Consider the following 18696-nt stretch of genomic DNA (forward strand, 5'->3'; position numbering starts at 1 on the left):
TAGTTATCTGATCAGTGGCTCTAAGGGCTCAACCAGGTGACTTCGTCAAGTGCTTCCGGTCTGTATGTTTTAATACATAAGAGGTAGTGTTGCAAGTGCTGCCTCCGAGCCCTGCCCTAGCACACGCCTCTGGCTCCACGGTGCTCCCAGGCCTTGTGGCAGGAGGAGGAGAGACCTGAGAAACAGCAATTTGATAAGAAACCACAACAAAGGGTTTTTTAAGTGATAGCAGTGCCTGCTAACCAAAGACTTCAAATAAATTATGAGACTACGTTGGGAACCAACAGTCTTTAATATTAGACAAACAACATTAGTTCTGCCAAACGAAAGGTTATTGTCTTATGCGTCCCCTGTAGGAGGACAGTTTCTAAAACAGCCAGACTCAGTATTCTTGGAAAACATCAGGTTCAGATGGAAAATTCAGTATCGCATTGTGACATGAGTCAGCTATTTTTGTAATCACTCTTACATCCTTCAAGAATGCATTGTGGGGCCATTATGTGGCAGGTGCTTACCTGCGGGGCACAAAGATACCCCTTAAAGACTTTCAGAGGAACTACACAAAACCTGCCAATGTGATATTGAATTTTCCATCTCTGTAGTTTCTCTGAAAGGCTTTAATGGGTATCCTTGTGCCCAGCAGGTAAGCACCTGCCACGTAATGGCTGTGCAATGCATTCTTGGAGGATGTAAGAGTGATTACAAAAATAGCTGACTCATGTCTCAAACTGTCACCCAATCCTCTGAGCTTCAGTCCCGGACATTCAAGCCACCTCGGGGTGCCAGGGGTGCCAGGGATAGTGCCACCTAGTGAATTAATCATGCTGCTTCGTGTCCCAGTTCTGCTACCGGACTCCCCAACCTTCTTTCTCACACCCGGGCCAACTCAAACTAACACTTTGTGAAATCAGAGAAGGTGAGAACCTGAGATGGGGCCATAGGGCAGGCCCTTGAGAATGCGATATGCACGCGTACCATCACCATGCAGAACCGAGTGGAAAGTAGTGCCCGGCTGCTGTTAGAATAGATTTATTGCTACATTTATATACAATTATACAAACAGCCCAGACAGGAAGAGGAATGTTGCATCCGTGTCTCCAGATTTCACAGATGGGAGCAAGTAATCAGAGCTGTTGAAAAAGTGGAAAATTCTTGGAAATTCTCTCTCTCTCTCTCTCCGTACAAGCTAGTCATGCAGAGAAAAAGTGGGCTCTCAGAAGCTGGTGCCATCCGGCGCGCCTGGGGCACGGTGCTTTGGAGATGGGATGCAGTAGATGCTGGCTCAGGGCTGCCAGGAGCAACGCAGCGTCCTCCAGTCCCGGCCCATCTTTCCAAGCTGTGTCCCTACAAAAGGCAGCTGAGAGGGGTGTGGAGAGAGAGGAGATAACAAGAAAGGGAAACCAACAGTAAACAGATGTGGAGAGAACCCTCTGTAAGAGCCCTGGTTTCAGGACACGTGCCCATCCAGCTGAGACTCTGGCTTTGGGTGGGGGGTATTCACATTCAGAACATCAGGCATGTCTTGGTAAGTCTGTATCCCAAAGCTCGCCGTATGTCAGATGCCAGGGACCTGCATGAAGACATATAAAGGGAACAGGAAAGTTAAGTAAGAAAGAAGACAATGAGACAAATATTACCATAATAGGGTTGAAATGGGCACGAGACCCTGAAAACCTCTCCACAGGTCATAAGTAGCTGTTAGCTGGTTGCGTTCACTGTTGAATTACGAAGGCGAATGGATGCAACACCATGACGTACAGATTGCTCCCAGTGGGGTGGGCCACAGACTCTGCCCTCTGAGCTCAGCCAGGCTAGAATGATGTTTGGGAACCTAACATAGATCTTGCAACCTGCAGGTCCAGAATCTGGATGTGGATATGAGATCCCGGTATAAACACACTTCCTTTCACGTCAGTCATATAAACCTTTGTGACGTGAATCACCAGAGAGGTCGCAGAGCAGCCCGGGGGGTATGTGTGCCCAGGGGGTGAGCTCACTGAATTTACACCAGCTCCATCTTACCCTTGTCAGGCCACTCCCCAACCCCGGGGTCCAGGAGAGAGTGTCTTCAGGTCTAACCGCCTCCTGAGCTGAAATCAGCCTCGTTCTCAGAGAAAGGACAAGGCCTGCAGGTTGCAAGCAAGAAGCCTGTGGGTCTGAATACACCAGGCTGCAGGGCATCCTATCGCTGGAGAAACCACCAGCTCTGGCTTGCCTGTGCCTTTAGATGGCCCCCTGATTTCTCACCACCACAATCCCACAGGCCACAAAATGGCAGGATGAGAGTTTGATGGAGAAAGCCCAAAGTCTGGAGGAGAAGGACCAGAAAATCACTGAGAAGTCCCTGTCCTTTTTCTTGGGTCAGTAACATTATGATCACTTGTGGAGGGAGGGGCCCAGCACTTCTGAGGCTGCCCACTCTGAGCCAATTCTGTGATCCTTTGATAAATTCATCTCTGGATAACTCCAAATCTCTGTCATTTGATCTTGACTTTTCCGGTGAGTCAGTCAGAAAATTTACTTTCCTACTTCTGACAGCAACAGGATGGAGTCAAACTCACTTGAAGTCTTTGCTCTAAAAAGCAAAACCATTATCGGATAAAAGTCAGTGAGGAAAAACTGCAAGACATCAGGCAAATTTTAGTTTGGGGGATTTTACCAATCACAGACCATGGGGAGGCTGAGTCAGCAAGCTGAAGGAACTCAAAAGAACCATTCAAGATCTACAAGATAAACTGCATCGCTGTGGTTTTATTTAGAAAGGGGTGAGCCAACACAGTGTCTGCCAAAGAAATTAATGAATTGCAAAACAAGCTGCTGTCATGGTAATCACGTTGATCAATGATTTTTAAACATTTCCAAATTGAGATCAATGCATAACAGTAACCTGGCTTATGAACCAGTTCTGGAATTTGTTTACTCAATATGTATGTGTGGCCCTTCATTTTTAAGTATATCTAAATATTTTCTTAAAATAAGAGAAAAACCAACAGCAGCACACAAGTGGCCTATGTGTGAGCTCGCACCATAATACTCCCCATCAAGGGTGTTCCTTCACACAGGTAAGAGAACAGTCTAAAGCAGCCGGTGCAATCAGGCAGGATTATAAGTAAAATCTCAGTTGAATAAACTATCTGGCCCTAGCCTGTGTTTCTCAGTGGTTAGAGCACTGGCCTGCACACAGAAGGGTCATACGTAGGTTTGATTCCTGGCCCTGGTTGGGGCATGTGTGGGAGGCAACCAATCGATATGTCTCTCTCACATTGAAAACTCTCTCTCTCTCTCTCTCTCTCTCTCTCTCTCTCTCTCTCTCTCTTCCTCCCTCCTTCCCTTACATTCTCTAAAAATCACTGGGAAAAATATCCTCAGGTGAGGATTAACAACAACAAAAATAATAATAAGATAAACTATCTGACCTCAAAATTATTCAATTGGAAGAAGATGTTTTTGACTGGCAAAGAGCCCAAGAGATGTAAACAGCTGAGAAAGATCTGGAAGGGGTGGAATTAGATGCTATAATGGTAGGGTTGCTCTGAGTCAGGTCCTTTGAGAACTCCGATACTGTGGAGTCCTAGCATCCTGGCAGTAAACAGATGTGGCAGGTCTAATGGGAAGGTGGGCTGGCCCTGGCCACAGCTGCTACTTGCACTTACCTAGTGAAGGAGGGAGCCTTCTTCCTGTTACATTTGCTTTATGCTGTTTTGGCAAGAACGGATCTGGAAGAATGCATACAGTTTGGGTCCCCACCTTTCAAAAGAGACATCAAGAGGTTAGAAAGCATTTAGCAAAAGAACACAGAAGGAAGCCAAGTAGTACGGAATGCCAGGAGGACGGGTCACCCTGGATTGGGGAGGGCCTCCTGGTAACCAAATTGCCCATGTAATCTCCTTCTTAATCTTTCTTCCAATCCACTTTTGAATCTCCCATTATTACAATATAAAAATAAAAGTAACATTAAACCTTCCTTTTAAATAGACGTTAGAATTCTAACAGTTGTAGCAACTCTACACAAACTATTCCGTTTCACAAGAATAATGGATCTCAAAGCCACACACATCAAAGCTTTGTAAGTATTAGAATACTGCTTGAGAGTGAGTGTATATGTTATCTGCAGTTCTCTTGGTTAGCGGGCACTTTTAAAATGTTTTTTAAGCACCAATCAGACTTACGGACCCAAGATACTCTGTGGGGCCTACTTTGAAGTCAACAGTTGCTACCCTGGAATAAGCAAGTGCTCCCTAGCCTCTACCTGCCAACTAAAAGCCTGGTGTGGGGGAAGACAAACAAACAATAAAAGCAACCTCTCCTGCGGCCATGTCGGCTCAGGAGATCAGGGTCAGCCCTCCTTTCTCTGGTCTGTCTTCTCCAGCTGACTCGCCAGCCATTCTCAGATACAGCCCTGAGACACCAGGACAGTCACAGTTAACTCCACAAAGCAACTGCCACCCCAGCCACGGGGAGCCCAGTGCCAGTCCTCCGAGTGGGAAGAGCATTGCTCACAGTATTTTCATGCTTAGGGTTAAACAAGTAGAAAGTCAGCGACTGGCGATTTCTATCTTATAAATCAGTTATGTGCCACAAGAGCACCTGCGGTGGGCTGTTGCCCATGGAAACCATGCCATAGAGGGCAGTTCGGTTTCCAGGCAGTGTAACCCATAATGAAAAACTGAGTCTTTGCAGTAAAATGCAAATTTGTCCGGGCCAGTAATAAAGGAAGATAGAAACAATGAAACATATTAACACTATTATAACTTTTCTTTGATACTTTGGCTTAATGTTAAACTGGGCAAAATTAATTAGATGACTAAGTAGTGCTGGAGATTTAAGAACATTTTAAAGGGACTTTGAAGTATTTTGAGGACTTGGAAGGTTAGCAGAGCTGACACTTTATCATATCAAATGTCATTTAAAAAGGTATTACTGTGTTTTTCCTCAGTCACCATGATTAACCGTAACTGAGGTTGATTTATGCTCATAACTGAGGAATGAAGGGAGAAAGAGCAAAGGAAGGAAATGTGAATGATTTACATGGACATCAAGAGAAAGGAGAGTGAAGTGGATAAATGTAAGGTACCAGAAAGAAAACAGAATACAGTGATAACCCAGGAAACTCCATTTCCTTGAGAAGGTGAATATCAAGTCCGAAATTTCCCAAGTTTGCCACCAGATGGCGCCATGAGACTAAAACTACTTGGTTGAAGACAGCCCTTGAAGGGGAGTGAGGGGGAGATACACACAAATCAGAGGAGCAGAATATTCTCAGCACAGGGGCTCAGGATTGGAGGAGCGCCAAGCCACAGGTTAGATCCTGTATCAGGTGAGCCTAGGCGAGCAAACTTGGTTTAATAGTAGAAAATCTACTTATCTGATCCAATAAGTTACAAACAAAAAGCACATACACATGACCTCACTATACACAAGACGTTACATTTGACAAATTTTAAAACTTGTTATTTAAAAAAAACCACAACTCACAAACGAAACGAAACAAAAAACCTCTAGCAGAACAGGCAAATGTATATAACAGGACGTTTCATTAACCCGATAAAGGGCATGTAACCGAACACCCACAGCAAACGTAGTGGCTAATGTTGGAAAGTTAGAAGCATTCCTCTTAAATCAGAAATGAGAGGCCACTGATGTCGAACATTGTACTGACTGTTTCCATCAATTCGAAAAGATAAGGAAAAGAAGTCAATGTTCTATGGATTGCGAAAGACTGACAACTGTCATTATTTGCAGGAGATGACTATTCTTGTAGAAAACCCAAAAGACTTATTGTTTCTAAGCCCAAAGGCTTAGAAACAATAAGACTGAATATAAGCAAACAATCTATTTCATTTCTACACACCAGCCACCAGGAGTTTTAAAATGTAACTCTTAAAAGATAGTAAAGAATGAGATGCTTAATAATAAACCTAACAAAAAATATATTATCTTAATGGAAAATGTTAATCTTTACTGAAAGGCATTACGGAAGACATCAATAAGTAGAGAAAATGAACATATTCATGACCAGGAATATTTAATATTAAACAGATGTAACTTCCTCCCAAATTAGTCTATTAATACATCTCAAACCAAAAGTCTTTTTTTTTCTCATACACTTTAGGAATTCTAAAATTTATGTAGAAGAACAAAGAGCCCAAACTAACCAGGAGTTATTATCAAAACAAGCTGGAGAGACTTTTAAAGAAAGCTCTGTCAGTCATTAGGGCTCATAGAAAGCTAAGGATACAGGAACTAAGACAGAAGGGTATGGATACAGGGGTAGACAAGTTGGCCACGGTACAGAGGCTATACATGTGCTCCCTTGACACAGGTAAGAAATGGCAATGCCATCGGTGGGGGAGGGATGGACTGCCAAAGTATTAAGACACTAGTCATCCAGACAGAAAACAATGGATTTACACTTCACACCATAAACAAAAGTTATTTCTAGCTAAAGACTCAAGAGTAAGAACAATGAAACTTTTAGAAGAAATTTTTTAAAACTCAATACTTTTAGAAGAAAATATAGGAGACATCTTCATAACCTCAAAGAAGAGAATTTTCTAAACAAGATACCCATCAAAAAAATCTCCCAAATCATAAGGGCAAAATTTTCTAAATTAAGCTACAATAAAATTTAAAACTTTTATCCATAATAAAAATGTGAAAAGAGAAGGCACAGCAAGAAAGGAAATAGCTGTAAAAATTCAAATGTCAAAATATTAAATCTGCCAGGCCAGTGTGGCTCAGTGATTCAGTGTAGACTCATGAACAAGAAGTCATAGGTTCAAGGTTCGATTTCTGGTTAGGGCATGTGCCCAGGTTTCAGGCTCCATTACCAGAAGGGAGTGTGCAGGAGGCAGCCAATCAATGATTCTCTCTCATCATTGATGTTTCTAACCCTCTCTCCCTCTCCCTCTCTCTGAAACCAATAAAAACATATTAAAAAATAAAAACTGATACAAGGTATCTATTACATATATAATTACATGTTTTCATAATATATACTATACATAATAATATATATCCCTTTATTTATAATTCTCCTACGTACACATCTTTCCCCAACACTGTTGTAAAACAATCTCTAGTTCTTAGGTGTTTAAAACAGAAATTGATGGCAGAAAAATACTACAATAGATGGGGAAGTTATACATTTGGTTCAAATTACCTTTGGCCGCGAACTATTAGAATTTTGGATTCTCACAGAAATCATCGAGGCAGCAAAGTCAATAGTTACTCTAGGGCCACTGAGTAGAGGGCACCTGTTGTTCCCACAGTGCTGGGCACCCTCAGCTCTAAACCAGCGTTCTCAAAGTGCTGGCCCAGAACAGCAGCTGCCTCACCTGCTTAAAATGCAAGTGCTTGGGCCCCACGTGGATGTACTGAACCAGAAACTCGGGGTGCGGGCCCTCAGCCTGCATTTTAGCAAACTCTCAGGTGATCCTGATGCAAGCCAGTTTGAGAATCACTACTGGAAGTTTTTTTTGTGTTTTTTTAAAATATATATTTTTTTACTTGAGAGAGGGAGAGATAGAGACATCAATAATGAGAATCATTGATCAGCTGCCTCTTGCACGCCCCCTACTGGGGATCGAGCCTGCAACCTGGGAATGTGCCCTGACTGGGAATCGAACCGTGATCTCATCAACCACTGAGCCACTGAGGCCGGGCTGCTTTGTTTTTTATTTCTTTCTCCATCACCATTCATCCCCTCTATGCCCTCTTCCACCTCCACCCTGGAAGTTTTTCTAATGTGTAAGGAAACCTCTTCATTCCAACAAAACAAGACCCCCCTGATCAGAACTATGGACAGCTGAGAAAAGCAGACCTGGCCTTGGGGAAAACATGACTGTTTTATAACACCTCCAATGCAGGGGCAGCAACTGTAGCTCATGGACCAAATTTGCTCCCCACCTGTTTTTGTAGAGACTGTATTTTTTTAAAGTTGATTTCAGAGAGGAAGGGAGAGATAGAAATATCAGTGATGAGAGAGAATCATTGATCAGCTGCCTCCTGCACACCCCACACTGGGGATCAAGCTTGCAACCCAGGCCTGTGCCCTGACCAGGAATTGCACCGTGATCGCCTGGTTCATAGGTTGATGCTCAACCACTGAGCCATGCCGGCCGGGTGAGACCGTAATTTTTTAAATTTAATCCAAAGACAAATATTTCATAACAGGTGAAAATTAATTACAATGCAGATTTCAGTGTCTGTAAATAGTCTCATTGGCAGGCAGCCAGCGGCATTCATTACATATGCCCATAGCTGCTTTTGTACTAAAACAGCAACGTGTGTAATTGTGACAGACAATTTGGCCTACGATGTTGAAAACATTTAATATCTGCACCTTTACAAAAAAGGTTTGCCAACTTCTGCTTTAATTTGATTATGACTCTATCAATCTAAAAGCAAAATATAGGCATATTGATTTTTATTTTTAAAATGCAATTTTCATTTTAATTCTACAGATAAAAACATCTATTAGCTTAAAAAATAGTAAAAATAATTAAATCAGATCCATTTTTATCTACAAAGTAAATTAAATAACCCTACATAGAGCATCGGGGAGATGTCATTAATTATGCTTTCTCTCTTCAAATATTCTAATACTTGAACTGGCGGTGGGTTTTCATGAAGAGCTCTACACATTTAGTGCTGAAAGCTAACTCAGCATGCTCCCACCCCCACCCTCGGGTGCTTCATTTAAACTGCAAGCTCTCTCCGTGCTGCACATGGACTTCTTTCCCGGGCCTCACACTGCGGCCACCGCCCTCCTTTCCCTGATGCCCTAAAGCAGTGATGGTGAACCTTTTGAGCTCGGCGTGTCAGCATTTTGAAAAACCCTAACTTAACTCTGGTGCCATGTCACATATAGAAATTTTTTGATATTTGCAACCACAGTAAAACAAAGACTTATATATATTTTTTAATATATTTTATTGATTTTTTACAGAGAGGAAGGGAAAGGGACAGAGAGTTTGAAACATTGATGAGAGAAACATCGATCAGCTGCCTCCTACACACCCGCTACTGGGGATGTACCTGCAACCAAGGTACATGCCCTTGACTGGAATCGAACCTGGGACCTTTCAGTCCACAGGCCGACGCTCTATCCACTGAGCCAAACCGGTTAGGGCAAGACTTATATTTTTTATATTTATTTTATATATTTAAATGCCATTTAACAAAGAAAAATCAACCAAAAAAATGAGTTCGCGTGTCACCTCTGACAGGCGTGTCATAGGTTCGCCATCACTGCCCTAAAGCCTTGCTCCCTCTGATCCTCGGCCTCTTGAACATTTCCAGGCCAAGTTCATATCACATCACTGAAGACCTGCTCACTGAATTCCTGAAATATTTTATTCAACACCTATTGGGTGGCCGAAAAATCCCATTTTTATCCATATCCACCTTTACTTCTTGAATTTCATCTTCCTCTAGGTTTCTAAGATCCCTGAGCAGAGACCCTTTTGATTTTGAGGGCTTTCGCACTCATTAAGAAAAGGATGCTGTCTCACAAGAGTAATTCATATATTTCAACTGTACATCTTTAAGCTACACTCACCTTTCCTTGAAAATGAGGCATTAACCCTTAACAGGTTGGTGTCACTAGCCCCACACAACATAGTTGAAGGAGCCTGGGCTTCAGTGTGCTGGGATTGAGTCTCCAGCTGTTACTCTATATGCAACTTAATATTTAAAGTCCTTATTTGGGCTCTACATTAATGGGTGCATTCCCTTTGAGTAACACAGACGAGCACCCTCCAAAGGGCACTGTCATGGACTCAGATCTCAATTGGAAAGGTAGTTAGTGTTTCATGGTCAAAAGGATATGGGCCTCCAATTCCAAGAAAACCAAAGCCAGATGCAGACTCGGCCACTATGGTTGCCTTTGGGGCGCTTACTGAACTGTAAAATGGGAAAATGCAGGGAGACCGGCAGCATTCATGGCATCTTTGTGTGGCTTAGGAAAAGGTACCCCTTCCTCCAGGCAGATGCAGCTCTGTCATCCTGGGTACACGCTGGTTGAGTGGAGTACCCACTAAACTTGTACTTCTATCCTGCACTTCTGCCCCTATACTGCGGTGAGCTCCTGGGGTCTGGCTCCTTTCCAACCTCACTCACACACCCTCTCCTACGGGTTCATTCAGCTCTGGACATACTGCCCTCTTTTCTGTTCCCTGAACAAGTCAAGCCCTCTCTTGCCTACAGTCTTTGCACATGCTGTTCCCTCTACCCGGAATGCTTTCAAGTGAAAATTGCAAATTGGTGTCGAGTGGGCCGCTCCTGGCAAGCAGCTACATTGTTTGGCTTGCAAAACATTTTTTAAATAAATGAATCTTATATAATAAAAGGGTAATATGCAAATTGACCCTAACGGCAGAATGACCAGGAAAAACTGGTCGCTATGATGCACACTGACCACCAGGGGGCAGATGCTCAACACAGGAGCTGTCCCCTGGTGGTCAGTGCACTCCCACAGGGGGAGCTCTGCTCAGCCACAAGCCGGGCTGACGGCTGTGAGTGCAGCCGCGGTGGCGGGAGCCTCTCCCGCCTCCTTGATAGCGCTAAGGATATCCAACTGCAGCTTAGGCCCACTTCCCGTGGGGAGCAGGCCTAAGCTGTCAGTCACACATCCCCCAAGGGATCCCGGGCTGCCAGAGGGATGTCTGACTGTCAGCTTAGGCCCAATCCCCAGGCGACAGAGCCTAAGCCAGCAGGTGGACATCCCCTGAGGGGTCTTGGACTGTGAGAGGGTGCAAGCCAGGCTGAGGGACCCCCTCCTCCAAGTGCACAAATTTTCGTACACTGGGCCTCTAGTAAATAAATAAAAGATAACATAAAATTTGGGAGATTTCAGATAAAACTACATTTCAACTTAAATATCTAAAGCATTATTCTTTAAATGCTTTTTTTTTTTTTAAGCCATGTTGGTTTATCTTAAAAAATCAAAAGGTGCAGCAACTGCGCCTGAGGAGCTGGGCCGTCCAGACAGGCATGAAGCCTGGCTGCAGCCCCACAGGCCCAGGGCAGCCATGGCCCCTGGCACTGCATCACCATCGTGATTTAAATAAAAGAGGAGGCCCTAGCTGGTTTTCTCAGTGGATAGAGAGTCAGCCTGTGGACTGAAGGGTCTCAGGTTCAATTCCGGTCAAGGGCACATGCCCGGATTGTGGACTCGATCCCCAGTGTGGGGCGTGGAGGAGGCAGCCAATCAATCATTCTCTCTCATCATTGATGTTTCTATCTCTCTCTCCCTCTCCCTCTCTGAAATCAATAAAAATATATTTAAAAAATAAAGAGGAGGACCTAGCCATCTCTTCTTCTACTTATATGCCACCTTCTCACAGACTTTTTGTGATCTTCCCACCCCAAACTACCATTCCTGTATTTTCCCCAACTCAGTCCCTTGTTTCTTTCATATCAACTTGATATGATTTGCTGTTTTACAGGTCAAAGATGGTTCAATATTGGCAATTTCACGATTTGATCTAATACAATTTTAAACTTTTATTTTGCTTTTATATAGGTAACTAAGCCCATTGGGATAAGGATTAAATCTTAGTTGCTGTTATATTCTCAATGACTAGGACTTACTGAGCACCTGGCAGATCTGAGGCACTGAAATATTTGGATGAATAAGTGAAAGGACTCCCCCCACCAAAAGCTTTTCAGCAGCCCCAGAACATTCATGACATGCATTTTCCTGGCGTGAGACCTCTAGAATTAGCCCACGTTAACAGTGGGCTTTCCCGACCACAGCCCAGAGCAGTCCTACCACTCCTGGCCTGCCCACTCGGCGCTGGAGCTGACTCTAGTCCGATTTCATCAGCCTCGGCTCACAGAGCTGATGCCCTTGGTCCTGGTGCTGGAAATTACTCCCAAAGTGTGATTTTTCCTGGAGCGCCTGTGCAAACCAGCACTGAGGTCAGTGCTGCACAGACACCTACATGTCCCTCAGCTCTGCAACAAGCTGGGGAAATGACACTTGTTCCTGAGGTGAATGCTGACAATTACAATAGCCTCAGAGATGTCAGCAAGAGGTCGGTGGCTCCCCTGACCTTCATGTGCAGGCTCTTGTTTGCTTGCCTTGTCACACTTAACTCTCCTGTTTCCTCCTCTACACTATCACTGCTTTTAAAAAATTACCTATGAATCCCCCGGACCTAACTTTAGGCACTTAATGGTTAGTGAATGGGTAAAATTATTTGAATAGATTAAACCATGCAAGTGCCACACAGCGCATCCCTAGAAGGCAAATACGGGGGCATTTTTATTTCGTAGGTATAATCCCAGGGACTTGAGCAGGGGTGAGGGGTGGGGTTCATGCTGGAGTGCCAGCTTCCGACAGAGGACACCCCTAGAAAGAGCATTTTCCTGTTCTTTGCATAGGTCTGTGGGAAACACTTGCAGAAAATACTGCAGTTAAGCTAAGTAAAAACTATTCTAATGCCAAGAAAGTGTCAAGGGCGGGGGAAAAAAAGGAGAAATATGTAATACTCTTTGTAATAATTTAAGCAATAAAAAATATATTAAAAAATATATATATATTAAAAAAAAAGAAAGTGCTCTTTTCAATGTTGCTAAAACCTGGGCACATTTTAAATACTGTATTAGATCCCTGTTTCCTGGCACTGGGGGGTCACACAGGCTAGCCACCTCTCCGTCTGGTAATTCTGTGCAGTCCTCCCCTCTGTGGTCCTCGCCATCCTCTCCTGGCGGGACACACATGGTGGTGCGCACCAAGGTTCTGTATTAAGCCATTTCCTCACATGGTCCCGGGGGAATTTCATCGGACACCACCAGCATTCCAAACTAAGTGTCCAAGGAAATGGCAGCCCATCCACACCTGCTTCCCCGCATGATTTCCTGGTGTTCCACTGTACCCTCTTCTGAATCTCAAACTTTCTATTTCTTCAGTATAGACTGGCAGGTCCACTCCTCTAGGTCTTTGTGTGCCTTGATGTGTTTACATATATATATAGTTCCTTCCGTCTGGATAGTCTTCCTATCTTTGCCCCTGACAAGAACAACTTGTCCTTAAGGACTTGGTCTAGGGATCACCTCCTCCAGGAAGTCTCCCTGGAGCCCTCCAGCAAGACTAGGTGCCTTCCTTCTGAGACCCCAGAACCCACCCATCCCATTCATTTAACAAGTAATACTATCTACCATGTGCCAGGCATTGGTGGCTCTAGCACTGAGCACATACTGCACAAAACAGCAAAACTCCTACCCTCATGGAGCTTGCCTTCTAGTGTGAGGAGACAGGCAATAAACCACACAAATAGGTAAAATATGTTAATGATAAGCTATAGAGAAAAATAATGAAAGCAACTGGGCAGAGGATACCGGGCAAGGTGCACTTTTAAACAGGGCCGTAAGGGAAGGCCACATGGAAGCAGAATCCCGCAGTTGGCATAAAAGTATCTGGGGGAAAGGCATCCCAGCTGAGGGAACAGGAACACTGGCTAAAGAACGAACCAGGCTTCAAGGAGAGAAGGGGAAATGGCAGATGAGGCCCCAGCGACAGGCCAGACTGTTCGGCTCTGCCTGGCCATCGAGAAGGATGAGGCTACTGCTCTTGCTGGGAAACCTGGAGGAATTTGTGAAGCGATGGGATCAGATGGACCTTTTTAAGGCACTTAGACTGTAGAAAGCAAATCAGAAATCAAGAAAACCCAGCAGAAGGCTCTCATGGGAGGGTGATCGCTGTGGAGGAGGATGAAGTGGCCATATTCTGGATATACTGTATATTTTGAATGTCGGGGTTGGGTTTAGGGTTGGGTTGGATGTGGGTTAGAAGAGGAAAAATAAGAGCAAACAAATTTTAGGCCTGATTCACTGAAAAAATGGACTTGCCATTCATTGGCTGATGCATGAGCAAGCTGTGAGGGGTAGAATTCTTGAGTTTGGTTTGACATAGTAAGTATGAGATGCTTATTAGATATCAAAGTGGAAATTTCAGGTAGATACAAGCCCAAAGTTCAGGGGCTAAGTCTGACCAGAGACTCATGGATGGAAGAACACTGAACAGGTCACTAAGAGAACCAAGTGTGGACCTGGACCTTGGAGCACCCCCATAGTAACAGGTTGAGAAGGGAACCCCATTTATCCATAAAATGCAAACACAAATTATGTCTACTGGGCATAAACCGTAAACTGTTTACTGCTCTGGACAGACCCCACACTTAGCAAGACCTTCCACAAGTCACAAGTAAAATCTCTAAAAGGCAAACAGAAGACATTAAAAATGGAATCCAAAGGACTTGGGTACACACATGAGTATCCATAATACTGACAGACGTACAAAAATATGAAAAACAAATGACAGAGTTACTATTTATTAAAACCTTTAATATGCCAAGCTGTAAACAAAGTATTTCATGTGTTTCATTACAATCAGTGCTCACAAGATCACAATTGTTACTCTCGCTTAAGAGACAAGGAAATTTAGGTTCCAAATGGCTGAGTGGCTTCCCCAGGTCACACGGAGAGTGAGTGGCTGGGCCTTTTGAACACAAATGTGGGACTCCAAACCCACGTGATTCCCTGTCCATTATGCTACCTCACTTCTACCCCAAACTCTCTCGGAATGCCCATCAGACAGGCTATGCATCTAATGTGCTCTGAACTGATAAAACCTAGGGCTCAGGATCGTTGGTAAAACAACCAGAACGTGTGCTGCAGCAGCAGGAGAATGTGGGCAAGATCCTTGTACCCTCGCTGGGGAGAGCCAGGGTACATAGCTTGACTACTGACAGTATCTGAGCTTTTCTAGAAAAACTGCAGAAACAGAGGGGCACTGGGCGGCTGAAAGGGCACCAGAGGATGGTGAATTCTGAGCCTCTCATATATCAGCTTCGGGTTCAGTGTGAATCTTGGGAAGGGGAGAGGGAAACTGTACACCACTGAAATGGATGTTTCTTCCGATTAACATGAGATAGCATTAGAACTTCTGAAACAAATCTAGGCTATCTGTGGCCCAAGAAAATCATTTGAGAACTTAGCCAAAGTTAAATACGAGAGCTAGTTTACAGACACAAAAGCAAGCCCTGAAATCAAAGGACACTTTAACTTCAGGAAGAATTACAGTACTACATTGAATGAAAAGATGATGCATATGTTCAGCCTGTGGGGCTCAGTGGTGGAGCGTCAACCCATAAATCAGGAGGTCACAGTTCGATTCCCGGTCAGGATACATGCCTGGATTGCAGGCTTGATCCCCAGTAGGGAGAGTGCAGGAGGCAGCCGATCAATGATTCTCTCTCATCATTGATGTTTCTCTCCCTCTCCCTTCCTGTCTGAAATCAATAAAAACATACTTTAAAAAGAGATGATGTATATTTATTGTAACTTAAAAGATGTTATGTTAAAAAAAACTCAAATTGATCTACTTCCTTAAAAATCATCGAAAACAGGCAGAATCAATTTTTTTTTCTAAATATTTCTGCTGTTGTTTGGTGGCATGGTGGTGTCTTACATTATGTATTAGCATGTTGAGTAATGGTCTGAGTTTGTCTTTTGCCATTTTAACAAAAGCAGACAAACGAAAACTCTAATCACTGAGGAAATGGTGGTAAAGTAAATTAAAAACTAAAAAGCTACCAAAGTTAGGGAGGATAAATGGTAATGGAAGGAAACTTGACTTGGGGTGGTGAACACACAATACAGAGTACAGATGACGTGTCATAGAATTGTGCACCTGAAACCTGTATAATTTTGTTAACCAGTGTCACCTTAATAAATTCAAGAAAAAAGAAAAAAAAAAGAATGTAAGCAATAGTGCTTAATAAATTTAAGCCAAAATAAATAGGTATCCGATCCCAAACATAAAAAAAAAAAACTACCACAGTATACTTAGAAAATCCTACCATATTGATTTGCTTCTTTTTTAAAAATAATGTTTTCTGTTACAGAATTTGCAGAAATCAGAATATTAGTTACTGGCAGAACTTTTTCACTTGGGCTCTCAAAAATGAAACATTATGACCGCTATAGCTCTGTCAGCTTTTAAGCAAGCTTAACGTACACAGAAATCCAACTTATGAAAAGAATTGTACAATAAGCATACTACTATTTAACTTTTAAATGAAAAAGCACACCTACATCATTTATGTAAAAAACGTCCTATATTTTAGAAATGTGTAAGATGTAGAAAATCTTACATAAACGTAACCTATTCACTGACTATAAAGCAATTTCTTAAGAGGATAAAACACAAGCAGTGTTTGTATAAGAATATATCACAGTCTTCCTTGTAACAGAAAAGGCTTGGTCAAAACGTAAATGTTCAGGGGGGAAAAGGAGACATATGCAATACTTTACACATAAATGCTCATCAGAAGTTAAGGTGCACATATTTTTGTACTGATATGTAATGATTGCTAAAATACACAGTATTCCCTGAAAGTGCGAAATCGTGTTTATAGAATGCCGTAACTTATATATGAATAGCAATACTACATAGTACATGTATGCTTGTGCGTGTCTAGGTAATCTCCAGAAAGAGGCACAAGCTGAAAACAGTAGCCTCTGGGGAGAGCTGGAGACTAGAGGACAGAGAAAGGCTTGTTTTTAAATGTTATCCTATTGCACCTACTGAATTTTGTTTATGTATCATTTTTTTTTTGGTAGGCACACTTTTATTAATTATATTTTAAAAGAATTTTAATGATTTCACCAAGTCTTTTGAACTGAGGCTTTAGCCATAAAATATATGACTTAAAGCATCTTCACTATTGGGCAGCTTTGTAATATAATACCAGAAGCCAATGAAAAATATATGCTCCTAAAAATATCTGTCATTTAATACTTTTCTAAGTAAAAAACAACACAATTTTCTTTAGGTGGAGCTGGAAAATAATTTTAATGAGAAAGGAGAAAATTTGGTAATAACTTAATGATTTAATGCTTTAAAAAATCTCCAATTAAAAATATACTTAAAAAAATCCTTAGCTCCTAAGAGCAGTCCTGTCTTTCCCTTCTCCCTCCCTCCACCCCAGAAAAAAAAATCCTTAAATATCCCAGTTTTCTGATACTCTGCTATGATACAAGCTATTACTACATAAACTTGCAAAAATCCACACAATTAACAATTGGTAGAAGGAAATTCTACCTGTACTGCTTGAGATAATGGATATCCTGCTATGTAAAGTAGAAAAATAATTTGTAGTAAAAAACTGTAAACTTATTGGCAAGTTAAATGCAGTAAACAAGAAGGGCCACTGAGAAAACTTTATGTTTCAATGTTGGCTATCCTATATAAAAAAGAGCTAATATGTTAATTAGACCAAACAGCCAGACGACCTTCCAGACGAAGCCGGGGCTGTGAGGGCCGGCAGAGGCCGCAAGGGGCTGCAAGGGGTGGCCGAGGCAGCCGGGGCTGAGAGGGCCGAGCCCCTTGCACGAATTTTGTGCATCAGGCCTCTAGTTCTAATATAAACCATTATCTATAAAGTTGCTCATATTCAAAAGACTCCATTATAAGAAAACCACATTTATATTTGATATGAAAGGATATGCAATTTCTTAGTGGCAGACAACTAAGTCAACAAATCTAAAATATTTGCTGGCCTACGTAGTGATGGATTTATACCTTGTGATGCTCCCCAGCAGCTGTAATTTACAAATGAAGAAAACTTTTTCCAGCCTTATTAGTTAATATCATGCTTATTTGCTAATTAGCACCTACCAAGTGACTTCTCATTTCTCTAACCCCTGAACATTTTATCTCATTTTTTCTTCCAGTATTTTACTATTTTATTTTCTATATCTTAATTTGAGTCCATGTCTCAACTCCCTGACTTAACAATTTCCACAATATAGTCACAGGGTCTCATCTATCTCCCATAACTCTAACAGTGCTTTGCATAAATAGCCACTACCCTGTAAGTGTCTGGAAGAATGAATGACTATATGTACTTATGTATTACTCTTGTTACTTTATGAGGGGAAATGCCATGCCTCCTTGTCATCTCCCATTCAGCATTCCTTTCATAACACTATTAAACTGAAAACTTTTTAAATTTCTAATATCTAAGAACTAAAGCATAATGGTTCAAAAATAAGAGGTGGTAGAGAACATTTTCTTACCTGTACACATACCAGTAATCTGGATGACATACTTGCTTCCAGTCTTCCTAATGCTAGGGAACATTCCAAAAATATTAATGCCAATAATCTCCTCTAAAGATGCAAACCTCCTTTTCTAGTGGATACAGTGTCTACATTTGATGCAAAGCCTTTGACACAGCTGATATCCCCCAAACTCATCATAAATATTCTTAAAACGTCAGCTTGTCTTAGAATGTGATGTGTCCTAGTACATGAAACTATATTATAAACTTTCAGATGATTAGGTTTGGGTTCTAATTCTAGGTTTTATACTGCTTGGTACTCTATTTTTACAAAATGGAGGCATTTTCTCGGGACATTTTAAGAATGCATATAAACTACCAAATAATGATTTTAGTTTGTATCTACCAACAAAAACATTCTCCATACTTATGTTTAACTACTTTTAAAAGATATTAATATTTTGGGGTGGGGGGAGGGATGATAGTTTAATCAACTTAAAAGTTCTAGGAAACTAAAATGAGCTACTGTCAAGTACTATCTACATACCTGCAGTAAGTTGTTATATTTTGTAAATCTAGTGGAGAAAAACCATCCACTTGTAACTTAGATTACCAAAATATT

The 18696-nt window shown here is 42.1% G+C and overlaps 1 protein-coding gene across 3 annotated transcripts in view; it reads right to left on the reverse strand.

Annotated features, from left to right (window-relative positions):
• Positions 1-1013: 1013 nt before the first annotated feature.
• Positions 1014-18696, reverse strand: part of RDX (radixin) — a 75852-nt gene continuing 58169 nt past the window's right edge. Inside the window, exons 14-16 of one of the 3 annotated variants that reach the window (XM_023762977.1) lie at positions 18091-18143; positions 3654-3747; positions 1014-1570 (exon numbers count right to left, since the gene is read on the reverse strand). In XM_023762977.1, coding sequence (XP_023618745.1) covers positions 3692-3747; positions 18091-18143 — 109 coding nt within the window. In that variant the 3' untranslated portion in view covers positions 1014-1570; positions 3654-3691. The remainder of the gene's footprint in view (positions 1571-3653; positions 3748-18090; positions 18144-18696) is intronic. The other 2 variants (XM_023762978.1, XM_023762979.1) reach the window with 2 other exon arrangements.

Source organism: Myotis lucifugus, unplaced genomic scaffold (assembly GCF_000147115.1).
Source record: "Myotis lucifugus unplaced genomic scaffold, Myoluc2.0 scaffold_270, whole genome shotgun sequence".
NCBI lineage: Eukaryota > Metazoa > Chordata > Mammalia > Chiroptera > Vespertilionidae > Myotis > Myotis lucifugus.